Source organism: Vigna umbellata, chromosome 2 (assembly GCF_029865625.1).
Source record: "Vigna umbellata cultivar VRB3 chromosome 2, Vumbellata_1.0, whole genome shotgun sequence".
Lineage (NCBI taxonomy): Eukaryota > Viridiplantae > Streptophyta > Magnoliopsida > Fabales > Fabaceae > Vigna > Vigna umbellata.
In genome coordinates, this window is record NC_142166.1 from 18,392,949 (window position 1) to 18,413,999 (window position 21,051).

General features: G+C 36.0%; 1 protein-coding gene and 2 pseudogenes across 1 annotated transcript; 1 reads left to right on the forward strand and 2 right to left on the reverse strand.

Annotated features, from left to right (window-relative positions):
• Nucleotides 1-6,215: 6,215 nt before the first annotated feature.
• LOC148203542 (uncharacterized) lies at nucleotides 6,216-7,217 on the reverse strand. Its single transcript, XM_088107645.1, has one exon. The coding sequence runs from the start codon at nucleotides 7,215-7,217 to the stop codon at nucleotides 6,216-6,218; it is 1,002 nt and encodes a 333-aa protein (XP_087963771.1).
• LOC148203543 (uncharacterized) lies at nucleotides 7,214-8,266 on the reverse strand (annotated as a pseudogene).
• An 805-nt stretch (nucleotides 8,267-9,071) lies between these two features.
• Nucleotides 9,072-18,789, forward strand: LOC148203544 (small ribosomal subunit protein uS5c-like; annotated as a pseudogene).
• The last annotated feature ends 2,262 nt before the right edge of the window (nucleotides 18,790-21,051 follow it).

Genomic DNA, 21,051 nt, shown 5'->3' on the forward strand with positions numbered 1-21,051 from the left:
AAATAGTTATTTTTGGTACGAAATCATTTTAGTATTTTTGAATTTTGAGTAAAGTCATCTCATGTCTCCATGACTTCGGTTTTTGAATTTTAGAAAAAGTCATTTAACTCGTGCATGAATTTGATTAAGTATAGTTAATCTTAATTAAAGTCGTCATTGACTTTAATGACTTCAATATTTACAAAGAAATCATTTTGTATTTACAAAACTTTACATCATAAATCACGCAACGAAATCGCGCTAAGCACATGTAAATTTCTTAAAAACCAACCCACCTTCGTAATTTCATAAGGAAATTAGCCGGAAAAGAAATCAACATTATTTGCTTAAGTATTCAGACATAATTTTGTTGCTGTTAATAGTGTAACATACTATTACATATAAGCCAACATAAATATCAAATTCTAACAAACTATAAATTTTGCACAAGAAATGACAGTGCAAAATTAATATATGTGTACAATCTTTACAAAAATCTTAAATTATATAATCTCCTATCTCGGTTTTATGAGATTTTTTTAATTTATAATTATATCATAATAAATTACATAGATTAGTTAATAAAAGGAAAGTTAAATAGAATGTTAATAAATACTTATATAATTACAAAAATATTTTATATATTTTCATTGGTTATATATACCACCGCAAAGAATTAAGAAATTTTATAATTATAATTCTTCCATGATTCAACAAAGGATCAAGAAACTATATAAAAAAAACATTTACTACAACATGGACTAAAGATTATATCTTTCAAAAACATCCGAATTGGATAAATCTATCATGAACTAGCACTTGGATGCAAATTCTACACTATAAGACTCTTGATACATACTCAACAAAGTTCATGTGTAAGAACTTTACTTCTTGACATTTTACTGTTGTTTTGACAAAGACATTCTCACTTCTAGTAGTAAGTAGGTTATTTGATTTTTTTTTCAAAAAAAGTTGTATATGTTTTCCACATTTTTTTTTGCAAATAGGTGTAAGAATTTATTAGGCAAAACTAATGAGAAATATCCTTGAAAACGATTGTGACGTTTTCTACAAAATAAATCCTTGAAAACTTATCCATTGAGATGTTGTGACATTTTCTTAGAAAAAATATACATTGAAAATTACCCATGAAAACTAATGCGCATTACTTTCTCTAAGATTTTCGACTCTCTATTCATTTGTTCGAAGATCAAAGATCACCTGAGTGATCCTTGAGACAAGATCTTCTACTTCAACTGATCAGTTTCTACAAAATAGTAAGTTGATTTTTACTTTTTTTTTCTCAATTTATGTGTTTTTCCATGCAAGTGAGTTATTTGAAATTACATGTGTCTTCTATGTCTTCTATCAAACTCTCTATTGATCAACGATTTTAAGGCATACCTTAGTCATGTTTCTTAGGTTCGTAATATAGAATATTTTGTGCTTGTAGAGCTGTTTTAGGGTCACTTTGCAATTATTGGTCATCTATAACTAAAAAAAAAAAACAGGTATTATCGATGGACAAATTCCGTCGGAAGCAATCATAATCTGTCAGTAATACGATATTTTCGACAGCTTACCGACGGCCAAACATCCATCGGTAAATCCTTTTTCGTAACGACGAACTTTGATCTTCGATAATTACTCTAGTGTGTGTGAATTAGAGAATTTTGGTTGAATCCGCTATATTGAACTTGATTGTTGTTTCAGTCCTGAATTGTATGATGTATTGATGAGTTGATTTAAGTGTTGTGTGTGTTTGGACTTTAATAATTAAGAAAACTGAGGAAGTGACCATTTGATCAAATTGATGTTCATCCTAACATTAATAATTGTTTTTGAATCAATCACTGAGTCCAAAATACTAATATGATCATTTAAACACGCCTCTAGCTTCACAAATCATAGATTTAAAGTGGAGATTTTTTGATATAGCACTAAACGAGATAAGTGTGGCACTGAGCGTTGGCTTGGTGTTTTAGGTGTGTAAGCATTTTAACTTCAAGCTGTTGAATGTAACTTTTTCTTGTTGAACGACCATTTGCGACTGGTTTGGCACTGAATGACGACATGGCACCGCTAAGCACCACTTTTCATTGCAGGTCTGGAACTATTTTAAGTCTTTCTCGCTAAGCGACAAAGAATGGTGTTGAGCGCCATTCTTACCATTGAGCATCAGTTTAGATTTCATGATTCTTGGCTGAAATCTTTGGTGGTTTTGGATTTGATCTATCTTCTTTTTATGCGTTGAGGATTATAATGAATGTGCGGATCTGAATCTGACAAATTTAATATGTGGATGTTATTTGGTCGTTCATAGAATTTCAAGGAGAAATATAAGTCTTGATGGTTGTTATATGCTTTGACATATGTAAATTTTGAAAGTGGATATTATGATATTCTACTAGCTATTCAACTCATATAGAGATTAATAGAGCCTAGGAGAGAATGACAAGAGGTTTTTTGCCTAGCCTTTTGGTTTAGGTATGAAAAGATTAACTTTGTCAGTAGTACGATGATAATCTCTCTGTTTAGAACTCTATAGAGTATAAATACTACTACGAGTGTACACTTACATTAAGTATATATGTCAAAGCATGAATCCGAATAATTGAGTCTAGAGTCAACTATATATGATTATATGATTATAATATAATATGTTTTAATTATTTGATGAAATTTCCTTTTTACCGTTCTTTCTTTTCAATCCTATGTTGTTCATTTTGGAAACATAGGTTTAGTTGATTATAATTAGTTTTTATTTTAAAATTCAGTTTTTTTTAAACTTAATTACAACTGTTATGACAAGTAACTGTGTTTTATGATAGAAGATTTATAATTCTTATGGATGGGAAGAAAGTTTGAAATTGTTATTTGAAGTGAGAAGAACCTAGAGTAATAAAAAAATTTACAGTTATTCCATATTTGTACTATTTTTTAATTTGTATAACTAAAAAACAATATTTTATATTTTCTGTTTACCTTATTCTTCGATATATTATCATGTCTTTTTTTTCTTCAATATAATTATTTTACCATTTATTTTAATTTCATGTTTAACTCCTTCAAATTTATATATATATATATATATATATATATATATATATATATATATATAACTTTTCTAGGATTAAATATGTTTTTATTCCCTCAACTATCATATGATTTTAGATTTAGTCCCTCTTTCAAACTTTGGTACACTTTGATCCTTGTCCTTAAGGAAACTGTAATTTTTAGTCCTCCAAAAGCAACAACGTTAAATTTGGGCTGAGGTGGCTAATAGTGTGTCACGTTTCTATTTTTCTATGAAACTCAGAAGAGGGGTTTATCAATCAAGCAAAATTAGGGTTCTTTAATTTTATCTTCAATCAAGTAAAATTAGATTTATGAAAAATTTATATTAGAAATCGTGAATGTCGGGTTATTCAAGCTGAGACTAGGGTTTTTCTTTGCGATAGGGTTCTTTTGGTTCAGGGTTTTCTCTATTTTCTCGTGGAAGGAGAAGACACGAAAGTTCCAATTGGTTCGCTCATGGAGGTCGTGATTGGTTCTGTGCGTGGAGGTTGAATCGCGAACAAAGCGACACGACTTAAGATTTTTCTGTGATGGCGGTTTGAGTTTGCTATGCAAGTGAGAATGTACATTGTTGGATTTAAGCTTGCGCGATAGGTTTAGTTCCCAATTGCAGGAAGAACCTTCTGGAAATGTCCAACTTGGTTGGTGCTATCCACTAAGTGTGTTGTCTTTCCAAAGAATGTTTACACACCAGTGGCAATCACAACGACTTCAATTTCTCCTTGTTTACAAGTTGATCCAGAGAACACTTATTGTTAGCTGATAGGACAATTATGTGTGTTTGACAGCGGTACAGAAGTTAAGTGCGCTTTTTTTAAACAGGATGTGCAACAGTTTCCAGATTATTGTGTGTTAAATTTCTGAAGTTTGTTTGACGCCAGAGACTCTTGTTAGGCTTAGGCCTATGTTACAATTCTGTTATGCAAACTCTAGTTCAATCCCAAAACTCTTATATAAAATCTGTATAGTAAGATACCTAAGCCGAACAGTGAGCGTCCGCATACGATAATGATCGCTCTATCCATTGAGTTATAAAGCGCTAGTATCCGCATCCAATAATGATCGCTCTATCTACCGAGCTAGAAGCGCTCGTCAACAAAATCAAACAGGTCTAGTGCACGTTAAAAGTCAAGCTAGACTCACTTAACCAAATCAAACCAGGTTTAACACTCAGCCAAGTTAAACGATGTTGGGCCAATCGGCCCAACATTTAAGTAATTGGAACAATAGTCCACCAGAAGACGAAATAGTCAAAAATATCTGATTAAAGATATTAATAACGCTGATTACGGGCAAATGACCGGATTTTAAAGTAAATCTATTTAAGGTAAGTCTGTTGCAGATTTTATTAAGGTTAAATACAGGAAGGCACCAGGAGGCCAGGTACGTTCCATTGAATACTAAAAACAAATACTTTACGGTGATAATAAAATCATTTTCCTTAAGAACTGTGGTTCCACAACCCATGCCTGACTGGAGCTTCGGAGTATCTTCGCAGGTACCCCCCCGCCCCTTTGGATGAGTGGACGAGCTGTACAACTTGAAGGAGAGTGTACAACTTCCAGAAAGGTGAACAGGTGACATCAATTAAGAAGAAGTGAGTTTCCGAGATATTTAGAAGCAGCAAAGGCACACCAGTAAGGTCTGCATCTCGGTCCCGAAGTTCCTCCTGGTGACGATCGATTACTTCACAAAGTGGATTGAGGCTAAGGCATTAGCGGTCATAAGCGCTCAACGTGTACAAAATTTTATTTGGCACTTGATATGCCGATTCGGTCTGCCTTAGAAAATCATCACTAATAACGGCCGACAATTCATCAAAAAGAAACTGGAAGATTTCCTTAAGAGCTTGGGAATTAAACATGTCACCAGCTCGGTAGAACACCCACAAACAAATGGGCAAGCTGAAGCTGCCAACAAAGTTGTACTCACAGAATTCAAAAAAAACGGCTCGGTGAAGCTAAAAGCTTATGGGTAGAGGAGCTCCCGAAAGTATTATGGGCGTATAGGTGCACCCCGCATGGATCCACTGGAGAAACTCCATTCAACCTCACATATAGCACGGACGTCATGCTTCCGGTAGAAGTTGGAGAGCCGTCGTTAAGGCGAGGCATCCAAAATATGAACCTCAACGCCAAACAGTTGTAGATAAACCTCGACATGCTACCCGAACGTCGAGAAGTTGCCTCAATTCGCACAGCGGCCTAGAAAAGAATGCTTTCCCGACGCTACAATACCAAGATAAGACCCAGAGCCTTCAAAGAAGGCGACCTCGTGTGGCGAAAAAGAGGGGAAGCAAGAAAGAACCGAGCTCATGGAAAGTTGGCAGCCAATTGGGAAGGACCGTTCCACATTACAGAGGATTTAATGAATGGAGCTTATCACCTAGAACTCCTTAATGGACAAGCCATCCCAAACACCTGGAATGCCACACATCTTAAATTTTATTACATTTGAAATTTGTTTTCGCATGTTTATTCCTATCAAACACTACTTCTCCGTTTACAGTAATAAATTTGTATCCATTTGCCTTCCGTCATATATATTATCTTCAAGATAAGCACAAGCAGGTGGTTTTCAGTCTACAAGACTCCTAAAATTGTTGAAAGGTGATTTAATTACTAACACTGCAGATAATCATGCCCTGTATACAAACTACAAGAACGGACGCTAGAGAACCGTTCAGGCTAAGGCACCCAACCAAGGAAACACTCCCAGACCTGGTAGATGTTCGCCCTCGGACACCCAGCTTATCGCGTATAGGGACACACTCCCTCTGGTAGATGTTCACCCTAGAACACCCAGGCACATTGAATATAGGGATACACTCCCTCTGGTAGATGTTCACCCTAGAACACCCAGAACATCAAACCTAGGAGACTCTCCCCTAGTCTAGGTTACGTTCACCCAAGAACACCTAGCTCAGGCCAACATAAAGGCAACTACTATGGAACCAAGTGGAGGGTACAAACTCTACCAGGTGGTCACAATCATACCGAAAAAATAATATCATTCGACAACCAGTAATCATCAAATAAATGCTTTAAACATACAAAATCGACAACACAAAAGTCATTGAAGCAACAAGTACCAAGTACCTTAAGTAAATACAAAAGTAGATAGCAAAAGCAAAGGGTTCAAACATTCAAAAGCCTACTCTATTCAACATGTACAACATCAACAACGTTGGTAGAAGGAGCAATAGGATCCTCCTCCCTGATTTCCCCAATAATAGGTGTAGGTGTTTCCGCGACAACATTTTCTTCAGTTTCAGCAGGTTTAGATTCCAGAAGAGCACCTTCAGGAATCTCACTTAGAGATACCAGATGCCCTTGATAGACATCTTTTCTTGGGTCGAAATCGACACCTGCAGTGGATATATTGAGGAGATGAGATGCTTGTCTCAAGGCTTTCTTGAAACCTCGGGTATGCTCTAAAACAATAGCCTTACCCATCTCCTCCATTATCTCCTTATCTCCAGTAGTCGTCAGGAGCAGGGTGTCCCTTTCTTCCGTCAATGAAGTAATAACTCTCTTATGATCAAAGGCTTCCTTCCTCAGCATTTCCAACTCATCCGCAAATTGATCGTGCTCTTTCTTCAGTTCAGCGCCGGTCCTCTGCATATTCCCCATCAGCATGTGCGCCTTAGTCAACAGTTCCTCGGACTGTTTTTGTCTCTGCTCGCACTGAGAATGAGCAGCTACAACTTCCTTTAGCTGTGTTTGGACTTTTTGCAACTCAGTCCTCAGAACGCCTCTATCCGAAGCGTACGCCAGATGCGAGGTTGCCATAGCCGTTGGACACACAAATTCCACGACGGTATCAGCCATTTGTTGTTCGGTCATACCTTCGACTACCTTTTTCTCAGATTCGTCCAAATTCAAGATAATTTGGTGACCCAAATTAAAAGCTGAACTCCACATACCGCCTATAATAGGGCGATCGCTCGGCTCTTGGGAGTCTTTAATTTTCTTTGAACTACTTGGCTTCTCAACTGCTTGTTTTCTGTTACGCTTCCTTACAAACAGATGCTCTTCGATGACCGTCACGTTCGGAGAGGATGGCCGATTGATCTGCGGAGAATTTGTGGCCTTTTCCCCCGAAACACCCTCAGCGGCACTTTGAACATCGCGAACGCTACCCGGCTTGGATTCACTCATAATCCTAAACCAGTCGCGAACATGGCCTTTTCTTCCCATGATATCTGCAAATAAGAGACATTATCCACAAATCAATCACGATTCGATAACAACTAAGGACATCAATGAGAAGAACATACCAAATACCCTTGAGTCAAAATCATCATGCTCAAGGCAGTTTATAATCTTCCGGGAAGAAAAGGGGCGTGGCAGCGCAGTCAAAACATTTAAAGCGTCCATTCATCAATGGTCATTTTATCTTACGACCAAGAAGTGAATTTAAGAAGATCTTGGGTCCAGTAAAGAGGGAACCTACGGCTGTTATCCTCGTTAAAAAGGAAGGGGCGACCCGACTCAGTGATCGTCACTCTAAAAAACTTATCCTTAAAACCTCTAAAAGATTGGGAATACAATTCCAAAATGGCATTCCTAGGTTCAAAAATCAAGAAACCCAACCTCTCCTTGCGACTGGGCGAGCTCTAAAGAAGTGCAAAAACAGAGATGAAGTCGGTTTAATGGCCAAAGCTTGGCACATAGCGGCAAAGACTTGGATGTACCCCTAGCTATTTGGGTGTAACTGAGTGTGGGCAACATTTAGGATTTTCAGCACATCTATCTGAAACACGCTAAAGGGTAATCTCACATACATATTGTAAAACAGGCAAGAGTAGACGTGAAAAATCGTCAGCAGAGTTCTCTTTACCATGAAAAACCCTTTCACTATCCCGACAAGCATTCAGTTTTATACAAGATTTGTAACCTAAGGTCCTCAGGATACAACTACTCTCTACCATATTCTATAATACAGGTTTGCTATTAAACAGACTATGAAAGTCAATTACGTCATGGGAAGCCCAGTCGTAGCCAATAACATTGGGAGACGACGGAGAGGGGTTTTCCGGGTTCTTGACGGCGACATTACCATATAAAAAAGCACTTTCACCGCTAAGTATGGTGGTGATTTCACGATGAACTCCGGTAGAGAAATCTCCCAGCGCCTCGACGTTGCTACTTCGCCCCCTTTCTTCCGCAGATTCTGGAGAGCAATGTAAAATAGGGCAAGGATCCATGGTTACCTGACAAATCATGAGAGAGAGCTAGAGAATTTGGAGAAGAAAGAAGTTGATGTAGAAATGATAAGTGACGGTTGAGTCAATCGGGTTTTTTCAAATATCCTTTCGCATTAGTGAGGGGAAACTGACATAAAGCGATGTGCACCGTAGGATCAAGATGATCTAACGGCTCTGTTTTTGAGACTTTGCAATTGCCTCAAAAGTGGGAAAACCTAAAGGTTTGTTTGGCAAACAAAGCGTCAAAATGAAACGGTGCGCAGTAGAGACTCCCCATGACGACCATCACTCCGAAGTCCTATAGTCAACCTACCCATACAAACCGAACGGTTAACTTAGACTTGGGGGGCATTATGTATAGTAAGATACCTAAGTCGAACAGTGAGCGTTCGCATACGATAATGATCGCTCTATCTACTGAGCTAGAAGCGCTCGTCAACCAAATCAAACAGGTTCAGTGCACGTTAAAAGTCAAGCTAGACTCACTTAACCAAGTCAAACCAGGTTTAACACTCAACCAAGTTAAACGATGTTGGGCCAATCGGCCCAACATTTAAGTAATTGGAACAATAGTCCACCAGAAGACGAAATAGTCAAAAATATCTGATTAAAGATATTAATAACGCTGATTACGGGCAACTGATCGGATTTTAAGGCAAATCTGTTTAAGGTAAGTCTGTTGCAGATTTTATTAAGGTTAAATACAGGAAGGCACCATGAGGCCAGGTACGTTCCATTGAATACTAAAAAATACTTTACGGTGATAATAAAATCATTTTCCTTAAGAACTGAGGTTCCATAACCCATGCCTGACTTGAGCGCCGAAGTATCTTCGCAGGTACCTCTTCTGTTGGAGTGGACGAGATGTGCAACTTGAAGGAGAGTGTACGACTTCCAGAAAGGTGAACAGGTGACATCAATTAAGGAGAAGTGAGTTTCCGATATACTTAGAAGCAACAAAGGCACACCAGCAAGGTCCGCATCTCGGTCTCGAATATCTATACCGAAACAAAATCTTTTATTTTATTTGTTCAAACTCTTGAGTCTATGCTTGAGAACAAACATGCATATGAGCATTGTCGTAGTCCATAACAACAATGGCTGAAAATAAGATGTCATAATACATCGCGAACTACTTTTCTTCCAATTGTTGTCGGTTCTCTGAAAATATTTTTTTCATAATCAGAAAAAGTGTTTATCATATTAATCAATTAGATCTGGGATAAATGAATAATTAAAAATTAAAGGAAACTTTACTTGAAGGAACAAAACCTTGGTAAGTCGAATGAGTGGCTCAAGACCGCAAGCAGCAAAGGCAATGATGCCAAGGGCTAAAACTTATATAACATCATCTTGTAGATAAAATAGAAACATATATGTAAGGCCTTATAAAATATAACCAAAAAGTGTGTATACGTGGCAGCATAGGATAGGTTGGGCAAAATTAGTAAAGTAAAAAGACTTAATCTCCTAAAAAAAAAAGAAACCACATCTAAATTGTGCTTCAGAAGAACGTTCCCCCTTTTCTTTCAAGCACTCTCTCTTTTCTTCCTTGCCTTGCCACTCTCTCTGTTCCAACTTCAAAATCTAACCATTTGTTTCTCGAATTGAAGCTACCTAGACCTTCAAGACTCCAAGAGCTACGTTTCTACCGATTGATTTTCCGTTTTCTCCAACCGGTAAGAAAACCCCCTTTCTCGTGTGCCCTAGGGTTGTAAGCATGCGATTGAACTTGTTGCATGCAACCCATTTCGTTTTCTTCCATAATCTAGCTTCTATTTGGTTCTAAGATTCGTTTTCCATCATCAATTGATGATTTATAGGTGATTCTAACATTTTGGGAGTGCAAGCAAGTGGTCTAGGGTTCCTACTTGAGCTTGGTTGTCTACACTAGAGGTAAGGGAAGTTGGGGTTTTTGTGCTGTTCTGTGAAATTCTTGAATTTGCATGAGTTAGATTTAGTAGATATAGTGATAGAGTGCATGTAAAGTTTATGGGTTGGATTTTAATTAAGGATAATCTGAAAACTTGTGATTTTGCCTATTTGATCGTGTACTGCTGGTTAATGTTGATATGAACTGTGAATTGGATGATTAGGAACTGGTATTGATACAATGCTGTGATAATTTTGAATGCTTAGAAGAATTGAATTCTGTTAAATAATTTATTAGGAAATAACCATGTGAATCATTGAAGTTTATAACCTATGAAGAGAACTAAGGTAGTCAAAATCTGAATTTTGTATTCCAGGCTGTTAGGATCAATTTAGATAACTTGGGTAAGTTAATTGTGACTCATTAGGAGTGTTAAAAGTGTTAAAAATAATTTATAAGTGGTAGTTTCAGAATTGAGTACCTAGGTTGATGAAATTGAGGGTTTAAAGTTTAAATCAAAATTAAATCACTAGATAATAAGATTAGGAAGTATTAGAATCAGTTATACAGGTTTATTTCGTCATATAGATCAAGTTTGGAGTGTAAGAAACTCATTAAAGTGTCCAAGATGCACCAAAACCAGAAAAATCACGTTGCTGTCAAAAATTGATAAGAATAATCGATTATCTCACTTGATGATCGATTATTTTAGTCAGAGAGTTGTATCCTCTTCAAAGCTCTCGCAAATAATCGATTATCACATATGATAATCGATTATTGTCGTCAGAAAATCATTCAGGACAGTTTTGGGTGGTTTTCGGGGTTCAGGATGTCCGTTTTGGACGTTCTTTAGGTCGTTTGGGGGGTTTTGACCCTTCCGGAGCCATTGGTGAGGGCCTCCAAGCTGTTTGAATTACTTAAGTATTGAAAATTAAGAGTCCTAAAGAAATTTGTGTTAATAAGTTATGGTTTTCTGAAAGTATGTAATGTATGAGTTGTTTTTATGACATGGTTGATGTTGTATCATGGTGTATGGGTTTGGTACGAGACAATATAGTAAGAATGCACTTGAATGACTATGAAAGTTTATGTTTGATGAATCAAAGTGGTTTATGAGGTACATTATTGATCCAAGAGGAATATCATGTGATTTAAAGTGGTCGGATTGAATATGAAATTAAGATCTCTCAGTGGGATCAGTTAGTGTATTGAATGAATGTGAGAGGCTTCTGATGACAAATTTATGAACACCGAAAAACGGCGCCACAAACTTGTTTAACCCTCGGCAAGTGTGACCGAATCGTATCAAGTAATAAAACTCGGTAAGACCAAGTATCGTTCTGCCAAAGGACTCACGGCCTAGTTATCTATATGATTTGTTGATTATTTAAGACTTGTGAACAATTGATTTTAGGTTTTAAATGCAAAAGACAATAATTAAACATGTATGCATGAATTTGATCAATGGAAAAGAGGAATACAAACACTTTAATGAATTAGATGGATGAGTATGTTGTTGGGGTTATCAATTTCATCTTATCCACTCTCATATAATTTTAGGAATTCATCATTCTTTTCATCAATGCTAATGCCACTCTCTAAATCACCTTGCAAGAAGGCCTATCCTTAATTACGAGTTCATACAATTCCTAGCATCCCTAATAATTAATTCTGAAGCACAAAAGCTTAAAGGCAACCAATATGCTATTGGGAGATTTTCCCCGGATCTAGATTTCCTCGTACGTTCCCATATCGACAAAATCAATAATCATGGCATCGAATGAGTTAAACAATGCATGCTTTGAGCAAAGAGGAAAAACCCTAACTAATGATGAAAGAAAGCATGTATCTTAAATAAGATGTTTAAACACAAATTCCATATATAAGAGTTTCACAAGATTACATTGATTCCCCAACAACAATACAAGGTTTAGTTCACCATATTCATGGTGAAGCTAGATGAACAATAATGAAAGAATGAAAGATAGAACCCTAGAAGGATGAGCAGGTAGCCTCAGCATCCAAGATCTTCCTCCAAGGGGTGGGAAAAGTGAGTGTTTGCTTCGTCTCAGCCAAAGATACAAACCCTAGGACATCCTAAAGCTTATATACTATTCTAAAAATACAGAAAATTAGGCCGAAACCCATAAAAGTAACAAAAAACCGGTCCAAGCCCATTTAGAATGGCGCTCAGCGGTATTTTACCGTTGAGCGGTAATAGCGCATGATCCATTTTGCCCCTAGCTGTTGTTTCTTTCCCTCAGCGGTGATTTGGACACCTGAAAAGTGGCGCTCAGCGGTATTTTACCACTTAGCGGAACTTTTTCTGTATTCTGGTTGACTTCTCAGCATTCTGGTTGACTGGTTGACTTTTCTGGTTGACTGGTTGACTTTTCTGGTTTCTGGTTGACTTTTCAGCATTCCAATCATTCGGTACTTCAATTCTTCTTTCAAATCATTCAATTAGCCTATAAAATCAAGGGAATCTTGCACAAAACCATTAAATTCACTTTTAACTCTCTTATTCACAAAACTAAAGCAAAAATATGAGTTCAAGCTAGTTTCTAAGTCTTAAAGGTTGCTTTTGGTATCAATTTTAAGCATAAAAATAACGGTTTTTCAACCGTTATCAGCTTCCATATGGGGGGTTATCCCTAACACTCCAACGGTCTTTCATTCTCACTTAGAGAGGATTGACGCGTGTGGTGGGAGTAGTGGGAGGTCCTAGGGTAGGCGTTATCACTGAAGGTCTATTCCGCGGTAACGGACTAGCGTTGTGTATGGTCGGGTGGAACCCCTCGGCAATGGCTTTGCAAAGCAGTAGGGGCCATCACAAGTGCACAACCCGCCCCAGCTCTACATACATTCTATGTCCGGACGTGTCTAGGAGTCTTAACATGATGGGATGCTTGCTTTAATGAGTTTTGTGAAATAAATATTTATGTTTATGATGACTTACATGTTTATGTGTGTATGGTTGTTCTTGGAAATGCTAGATTGAATTGAAATTATTTGTACGTTTGGTTGAGACCTAGCTCACCCTTGCATTGTATGTGTTTGTCTTCTCCCTTGCGATGATCATCCAATCCTTTGGATGTGAGTAGTAGGTGATGATGTACCATTGGAGCAAGCTTTGGAGGTTGAAGAAGACCCATCCCCTAGTACTTAGGCCCTCGACTAGGTCTTAGTTGATTAGCGTGTTATTTTGAAAAACTCCTAGCTTTTATTTTATATAGTTCGACACTTTTGGAAAACTTTTTAGGTCTCTTTAAAATTTCAATAACCTTGTATTTTGGAGAACTTTGGAAACTTGTACTCAAGTTTGATTTTCGTTTTAATTCCCTCTATCTTTTGGATGACTGTATATACATATTTAAATACTATTATCTCTATCTCTCAACTGCTTTTACATATTATAATAGCTGAATCCTAATATATTATATGTGTATATGATATTTTGGGATGTCACAATATCACTTGACCACATATATTTATACAAAAAAAAAAAATCGAACTAAAACTTATTTTAGTTTATTTTAAAATATAAAAAGAAATATGATTCATTTAATCGTAATACCACTAAGCAAACAATTTTTTAACATTTATATATACTCTAGCTAAGATATAATATTTAAGTTTAGTATTAGTTTAATCGGAATATTTGTTAATATTTTTTAGAAAAGTCACAGGATCAAACTTGAATAATTTTTAAGTGACACTTTTTCCTTCACCTTCGTAACTTTCTTCCTGCATTCCATAATTTTTTTTCCAACCTAAATAAATAGAAACCAAAAACAGGCGGGGCAGAAGGGCAGTTTAACCACCATGCAGCTGTATTAGGCATTAGAAGATTGAAAACAGGGGTTTAAAGCAGAGTGAAAAAAATATTTAAGAAATAAAAGAACATATAATTATTTACCACAATATGATAAATAATTATGAAGAGAGCTAGGAACACACTTTCTAACATAATAGTCTGGACATACACTCTCTCCGAGACTCTCATTAGTTGAAATTTATCAGAAACTACATGATTATCAAAACTTCAGTAAATAGGATTTTGGACAAATTTCAAACAAATTTCAAACTCTAATTACACACTTCTTAATAATAAGTCCAAGCTGATTCATTAACCAGGAGAGAGAAGCCAACCTTGTTAAAATAACACCAGCAGATTTCACCAGAGGAGTTCCACTCCCTCCACCCAGTATTAGGACAGACCGACATATAAAAACATTACAGTTGGAAAGCATGTGTCTTATTGGAGCATGTAGTCAAATTAAAATATAGAGTGCCAAAGAGTCTTGCTTCTATTACTTCAAAAATCACTTTTTATCTACTGTCTATAGTTCCATCTCGAAATGCAACTTTCTCCAATTTCGTAGTTGGCTTTCCAATGTCCCCTGGAACTATAGACAGAACCAATGCATCCATTCCAGATTGAAACACCTGAAATTGAATTATCAAACACGACAACTCATTTACCATGTTGATTCTCGTCCCATTATATATATAAATTAATTAATTAAGAAAGGCATAATCGGTTGATTATTATTTGAGTGTTTGGGCATTGGTTTAGGATTTTGGTTAATGTGATGATTTTGAATCAAGTATGGAGGTTACACCCAGAAAGAAAGGAACAACTATCACTGCCTAAGCAACATGGGAGAGGAGGAGTACGGGAAGCGGTGGGGGAGGTAGGTGATGGTGGTGCTGGTGGTGGTGTCGTTGACGACATTAAGAGAGGGAAGAGGAGAGGTTAACAATGAGATGAACTCGGCCGAACAACTTGGCGTCGCACACCTAGCAGGAACAAGGAAGAGAGGGAGAAGGGTTGGGGCAAAGGTGGTGGTGTCAGGGGTGAAGGCCGAGGCGGAGAGAGAGAAGGGTTGTTAGCCGTGGTAACGAGGAAGAGAAAATGACCAAAGCATTTTCACAAATTTTCAATTTCTAACGTGACATCAAACCTAGCACACCGTTAGCCACCTCAGACCAAATTTAAAGCCGTTACTTTTGGAGGAATAAAAATTACAGTTTCCTTAAGGAGAAGGATCAAAGTGTACCAAAGTTAGAGAGAGAGACTAAATCTAAAATCGCATGATAGTTGAGGGACTAAAAACATATTTAACCCTTTTTATTTATTTTAAAGATAATCTCGTTCATTGGATAAAGTGCTAGTATATAAAATATGTGAAGACAGATTAACCTAAAATTTACATGGTTTTATTTTCATGAATTGAGATATGAAATTTGAATTATTAATTAAATTTAAAATGTTTTGATTTCATGTTAAAGTATATTATCTATTATATTTAAAAATTACACATTACTTAAAAATTAAATTCAATAACAATTTAAATATATATATTTTTATTGATTTTAAAAAGATTTTTTATACAAAATTATATAAAGACTTTAAGAGGAATCCTAGATCATCTTAAACCTTAAATCTTATTTGAGGAATCCTAGATCATCTTAAACCTTAAATCTTATATGAGGAATCCTAAATCATCTTAAACCTTAAACCTTAATTGAGGAATCCTATATCATCTTAAACCTTAAACCTTAATTGAGGAACATGATTTAGTTCATCAAATAGGCTTTCATCACTTTAGAATTGAAATTAAAAATAATTGATGTAAGAAACTAGAAAATAGAGTATTAGAGTAGATAGATGTTTTAAAATAATGAGACCGAGTATTTATAAGTTAAAATAATTCAATAATATAAATATAATTTCATAAACTCGTCTCATTATCTAAAAGATTCGCTATCTCTCTAGAACTCTTTCTCTGAGTTTTCTTTTTCTTCTCTCTACAAATTCTAACTCCTCGATTATCTGTTTGAGGATCAGGAAGTGTCTAGAAGCTCACCGCGGTGCGTTCTCCAACATCTACCGATCAATTTCTATTCTAGAGTAAGTAAGTTTCAGCTCTTTTTTTCTTTCGATCTTAGTTTGAAGCCATGCATGTTCTTCTTTTGCATATGTCATTTGGCTTTCTTTTCTAGCTTCTTGTAGATCAGAGGTTCTAAGGGCTCTCTTTGATCACAATTCTATGTTCTATAGGTGTTTCTAGAGTTCCTTGAGCTCTAAGCAAAGGTAGTGCATAATGTTGAATTTGGTCACATTCTTTTTAAGGTAAGGAAAGCTAGTAATCTTTCTTTAAATTATGTTTTTTGTGTAAGTTTGGTGATTTCGTGGATGATAGGTTGCTTTACTTATAATTACTATATTTATGTTAGTGTAAGTTCATTTAAATAATGGTCATTAGTTCTTTGATGATTGAGTTTTGGTATGATGTGTTTCAGATGTGATTATTGTAATGAATGATATGTTATGAAGTTTGTTGATGTTGAAAATTGGTTGAAATGAAGTGGGGAAGTAGGTTATCAAAGTTATAGGCTTTTGGGTAGTGAGATTTTGATGTAGAAGGTTTGGGTTGAAGTAAAGAGTTTGGGTCTATTGTTAGACCATTTCTAACTTGTTTGGACCCTTAGGAAGTTGAACTTTGCATGAGAATAGGTGAAAGTGAGTTTGGGTGGATTATAATAGGTAAATTGGGTGGAGAGTGTCCATTTTAAGTTAGGAACATGTTCTTAAAGTGTTCTTTAGGTTTAGGGCAATATATACACCATTTGGATAGGTACAGAGAGCCTCTAAGGTCAAAAAAGAGGGGTTGAGGTGTTTTGGTGTGGTGCAATGACTCTTAGCGGGGCTTGAGTGCCATAAATGTGAGAGGTTTGGCGCCCAACTGCAACGGGGTAGGCCTTAGGCTCCATGAATGCGAGGAGAATGTCGTTCAGCAATAGGAGGGTGCCGCTCAATGCCACTCTACAAGGTTTTCCTCTTTTGTTTTCTAGTCGTGTGGCTTTTATAGTTTCTTTTGAGCATTGATGTGTATTTTAAGACATGTTTAAGTATGTTTTATGGAATGTTATCCACTACAAGAAATATGTTTATTACCGAAGGATTAATACCGACGGTCTTTTATGCTTCGGTAAGGCAATGACAGTACCGAAGGAATACGCCCTTCAGTAAAAGGTTCAATTGAGTGAAATGAGAATTTGGGATTTCGTTATCCCATTCTCCCAAATTCAGTATTGTGAAATCTTCTCCCTCCCAAAACCTCTCGACCCTAATCTCAACGATGGCCATTTTTTCGCAATTCCCGCTTCTCTCTTCTCCCTTCGTCGCAGCACACCGTCTCCCTCCTCTTCGCCAAACCCCAACACCACCCGTCCCTCCTCTACGCCAAATGCAAACCCTCCGATGACATCGACACCTCCAACAATGTCAACCCATTGGAAGACATTGACTTCAACCCCCCGGAGCCTGCAGAGGGATTTTTCGCCCCTCCCTCCTTCGACGATGGCCCCCTCAAGACAGAGGACGAGATCGCCGCAGCCTACGAGGAGCTCTACGGCCCTACCTTCAGCGGCGTTTCCGTGCTCGGGAATGATGTCTTCGAAACGGACGCCCTGGTGAAGCAGGACACGGGGTTCGGGTCCAACACGAAGAAGGAGAAGGTCCGCGACGGGTTCGAAGATAGGGTGGTTCAGGTGAGAAGGGTGACAAAAGTTGTTAAGGGAGGGAAGCAGTTGCCGCCGTCGCCGCCGTTCAAAAGTCTGCCTCCAATGCCAGGAGGAACATCGTGAAGGTGCCAATGACTAAGTACTCCACTTTTCCCCACAAGTACACACTCAGTTTCTGCTTAGAATGTTATAGTTCTTTTGCTTCCTTGTATCTTCTGGAATTGGAGACTGAGATTAAGATTGAGATTGAGTTTCAGTTTGCTTCTCTTGTATTCATCATGTTTCCCCTTGTTGGTTCATCCCAAGAGCACTAGAAAATTACAAGCAGCCCTTCATGAACCAAAGAATATAAGGTTAGTTGTAGCATTGATTTACTGTTAGATTCCAAATTTTAGTTTATTTTTTACCCTAAAGCTTGTTAGTAGCTAATGAGATTATGCATTGGTTTGTCAGAGATCCGGGGCAATGCAAAATTTAGACTTGTACAATTTGAACAGAAATCTTCCAAGAGAGTTAACTGAATCAGCTCAAGCTGTCTATTACCAGAGAGGCAACCCAAGTTTTTCTGTTCAAAGTGTGGAGGAGATAATGAAAATTGTGGGAGAAGCAAGGGACCCTCCTCCGGTTTCTAGGCCTGTCAAAGGTTTTGGCTGGGACGGTGAAGAAGAGGAAGGGGAAGAAGATGTGGAGGAAGAGGAGGATGAAGAAGATGAATATGACAAGAGGGTGAAGGAAGTTCATGCCAGTGGAGAATTTCAAATCAGTTAAGCAGTATAATTCTTGTGTTCTTGGTTAAAGTTTCATTTTTTATGCTAGAAGTCACCTATTTTTATGTGTACTATAATTTATATTAACTACTATAAACCAGCGAGGCAGTCTAAGTCACTGCACTGTCCATGTAATGTATTAGTATTACCTGTATCACCATGGAAGTCGTGTATGAAAACAGTAGTTATCTGATAACTTTTAAATTACTCATCCATTTATAATCCAACTAGTTAACTTTAAAATGCTTTTATATCATACGAAACAATGACCTCAACCATGTATTGTGCCTTAAGTTCTTGTACTTGGTTCTGGTTTACTTTGAGAATGCTATATCACAGAAAGTGGATGATTATCTTGCTCGAGTCAGAAAATGATTTTAACCATGTACTCATTGTACATTAGTTTTTTTCAAGAGAAATAACAAACATACTTCGGAACTAAATTTGTATATTATAGTTTTAACTTTATATATATATATATATATATATATATATATATATTTCATGATTCTTAATTTTTTTTAGTGAGAAACAATCTCTTTGCTGAACATGTTGCAGACTTCATAACGCTTAAAATAAGTTTTTAGTCATATTTCGTTTTTAAATGTTATTTATAAGCATTTCTAAAACATAAGTGTTTGTTTCAAAGATACTAAGGAGTAAACCTTTTCATGTGACTTTGCATAGGGCATAGAATATTTTATAGTCTATTAAATGTAGTCTCCAACACTTGAGTGTTATATGATTAGTTGTAGCATTGATTTACTGTTAGATTCCGAATTTTAGTTCATTTTTTACCCTAAAGCTTGTTAGTAGCTAATGAGATTATGCATTGGTGATTACCTCCTAGTTTATTGAAAAAAGACATGTGAATACTTTGAGGACGAGAAAGGCATTTTATTAAATAACCTTTTATGTCTAAAGTATTTCTTTCACTGATGCCATTTTCCTTTTTAACATGATATATATACTTTTGAATTTCTATTCAGTAGATGATTGTTGTGCTGCTTGCCATAGTTGGAGCAATCATGTCCATAAAAAATTTCAACAACCTCTTCAACAATAGTCATCAAAGAATAGGAGTTGCACTATATGGCATTATCTGGCTCCAAGTTTTATTTGGTCTTTCTTGACCACAAAGGTAAATCAACTAAATTCCCTTTCATTGAGAATTTGTGTATCTATACGCATGATTTTGTTGGTTAGGAAGTTAAAGTAATTAGACCTTTTATGCTCTATGTTTATTAGGATTGTTAATAAAACAAGTGTTTAAAGCATATAGAGTACTGGTGAATTTGAATTCAAAGATTGTATATTAGTTGGCTTACTGGCTAAATCACTTTTTTGCAAGTATAATATTAATTACTTTTGGGGAAATAATTGTGTGTTTTGTTAAAATGCAGTGTAAGGGTGAATTAATTGAGTTCTTTTGATGAAATCTGGAATTTGATTGTTAACATAGTAAACTGTTTCACTGTAACTCATTTTACATTTGATTGACTAAATTCTATGGAAGTTAATAAAATTTCATTTGCTTGGTGTGAATGTATAATTACTGAAAAGATTGCTTTATATATATATATATATATATATATATATATATATATATATATATATATATATATGTATTTGAATGGAATTATATCATGTTACAACATCTTGTTGGTAGTTTATGGTTAATGAATGAATCTTGATTGTCTAGGGTGTGATTATTTCACATACTTAAGAGTTTGATATGTGGCTCATTACTTTCTATGGTATTTAAGTTGGTATGAATTACTAAGTATAACTTTCGGTCAAAGCAAAGATAGGTATGTTATGTTGATCACGTATAATATCTAAGCTAAGTTAATTGTATGGAATCAAGTTAACATATAATGAAAAGGATGAGAAAAAGAATTATTGAAGTAAGTGTTATGTTAAGCTAAGTAAGTGTTATGTTAAGCAAGCATAAGTATTATTGATATAAAAAGAATGTGCAAAAGCATGAGAAATGGTTTAAATAGGCATGAAAAATTGATATAACATTGAAGTAAATGATTTTTGCACTGTGCTTATCTGTTTGCTAAATGGGAGTATGATCTTAATTGCTGAATTGGAGTCAATATATGCAGAAAACCTTATTGTTTTAGTTATAAAACTCTGTAGAAAACCTTGTTGTTTTAATTATAAAACTCTGCAGAAAACCTTCTTGTTTTAGTTATAAAACTCTACAAAAAACATTTGCTGTCTTAGTTACAAAATTCTGCAGAAAAGCTTTGCTGTATTGCTGTAAATTCTGCATAAAATCTTTGCTGTTTTGGTGTAAAATTCTGCAAAAATACCTTACTATTTTGCTGTATAACCTGCATAAAAATCTGGTTGTTTTGATGGTATATTCTGCATAAAAATCCTTGGCTATTTGACATTTGTTAATCTGATTGAGTAGTTTATAGCTTTTGGAGATATTGTTTTATGTCAAGTAGGTATTATTGTTGTTAAAGGTTGTTGTTGGACTATGTATAAATGTTGAGATTGTGACTATGTATAAATGTTTGCTCCAATTTTCGATTCTAGGTTGGCATGTGCAGGTTTATGTTTCCAAATGCAAAGTCCAGTGGTGCATGACAGGA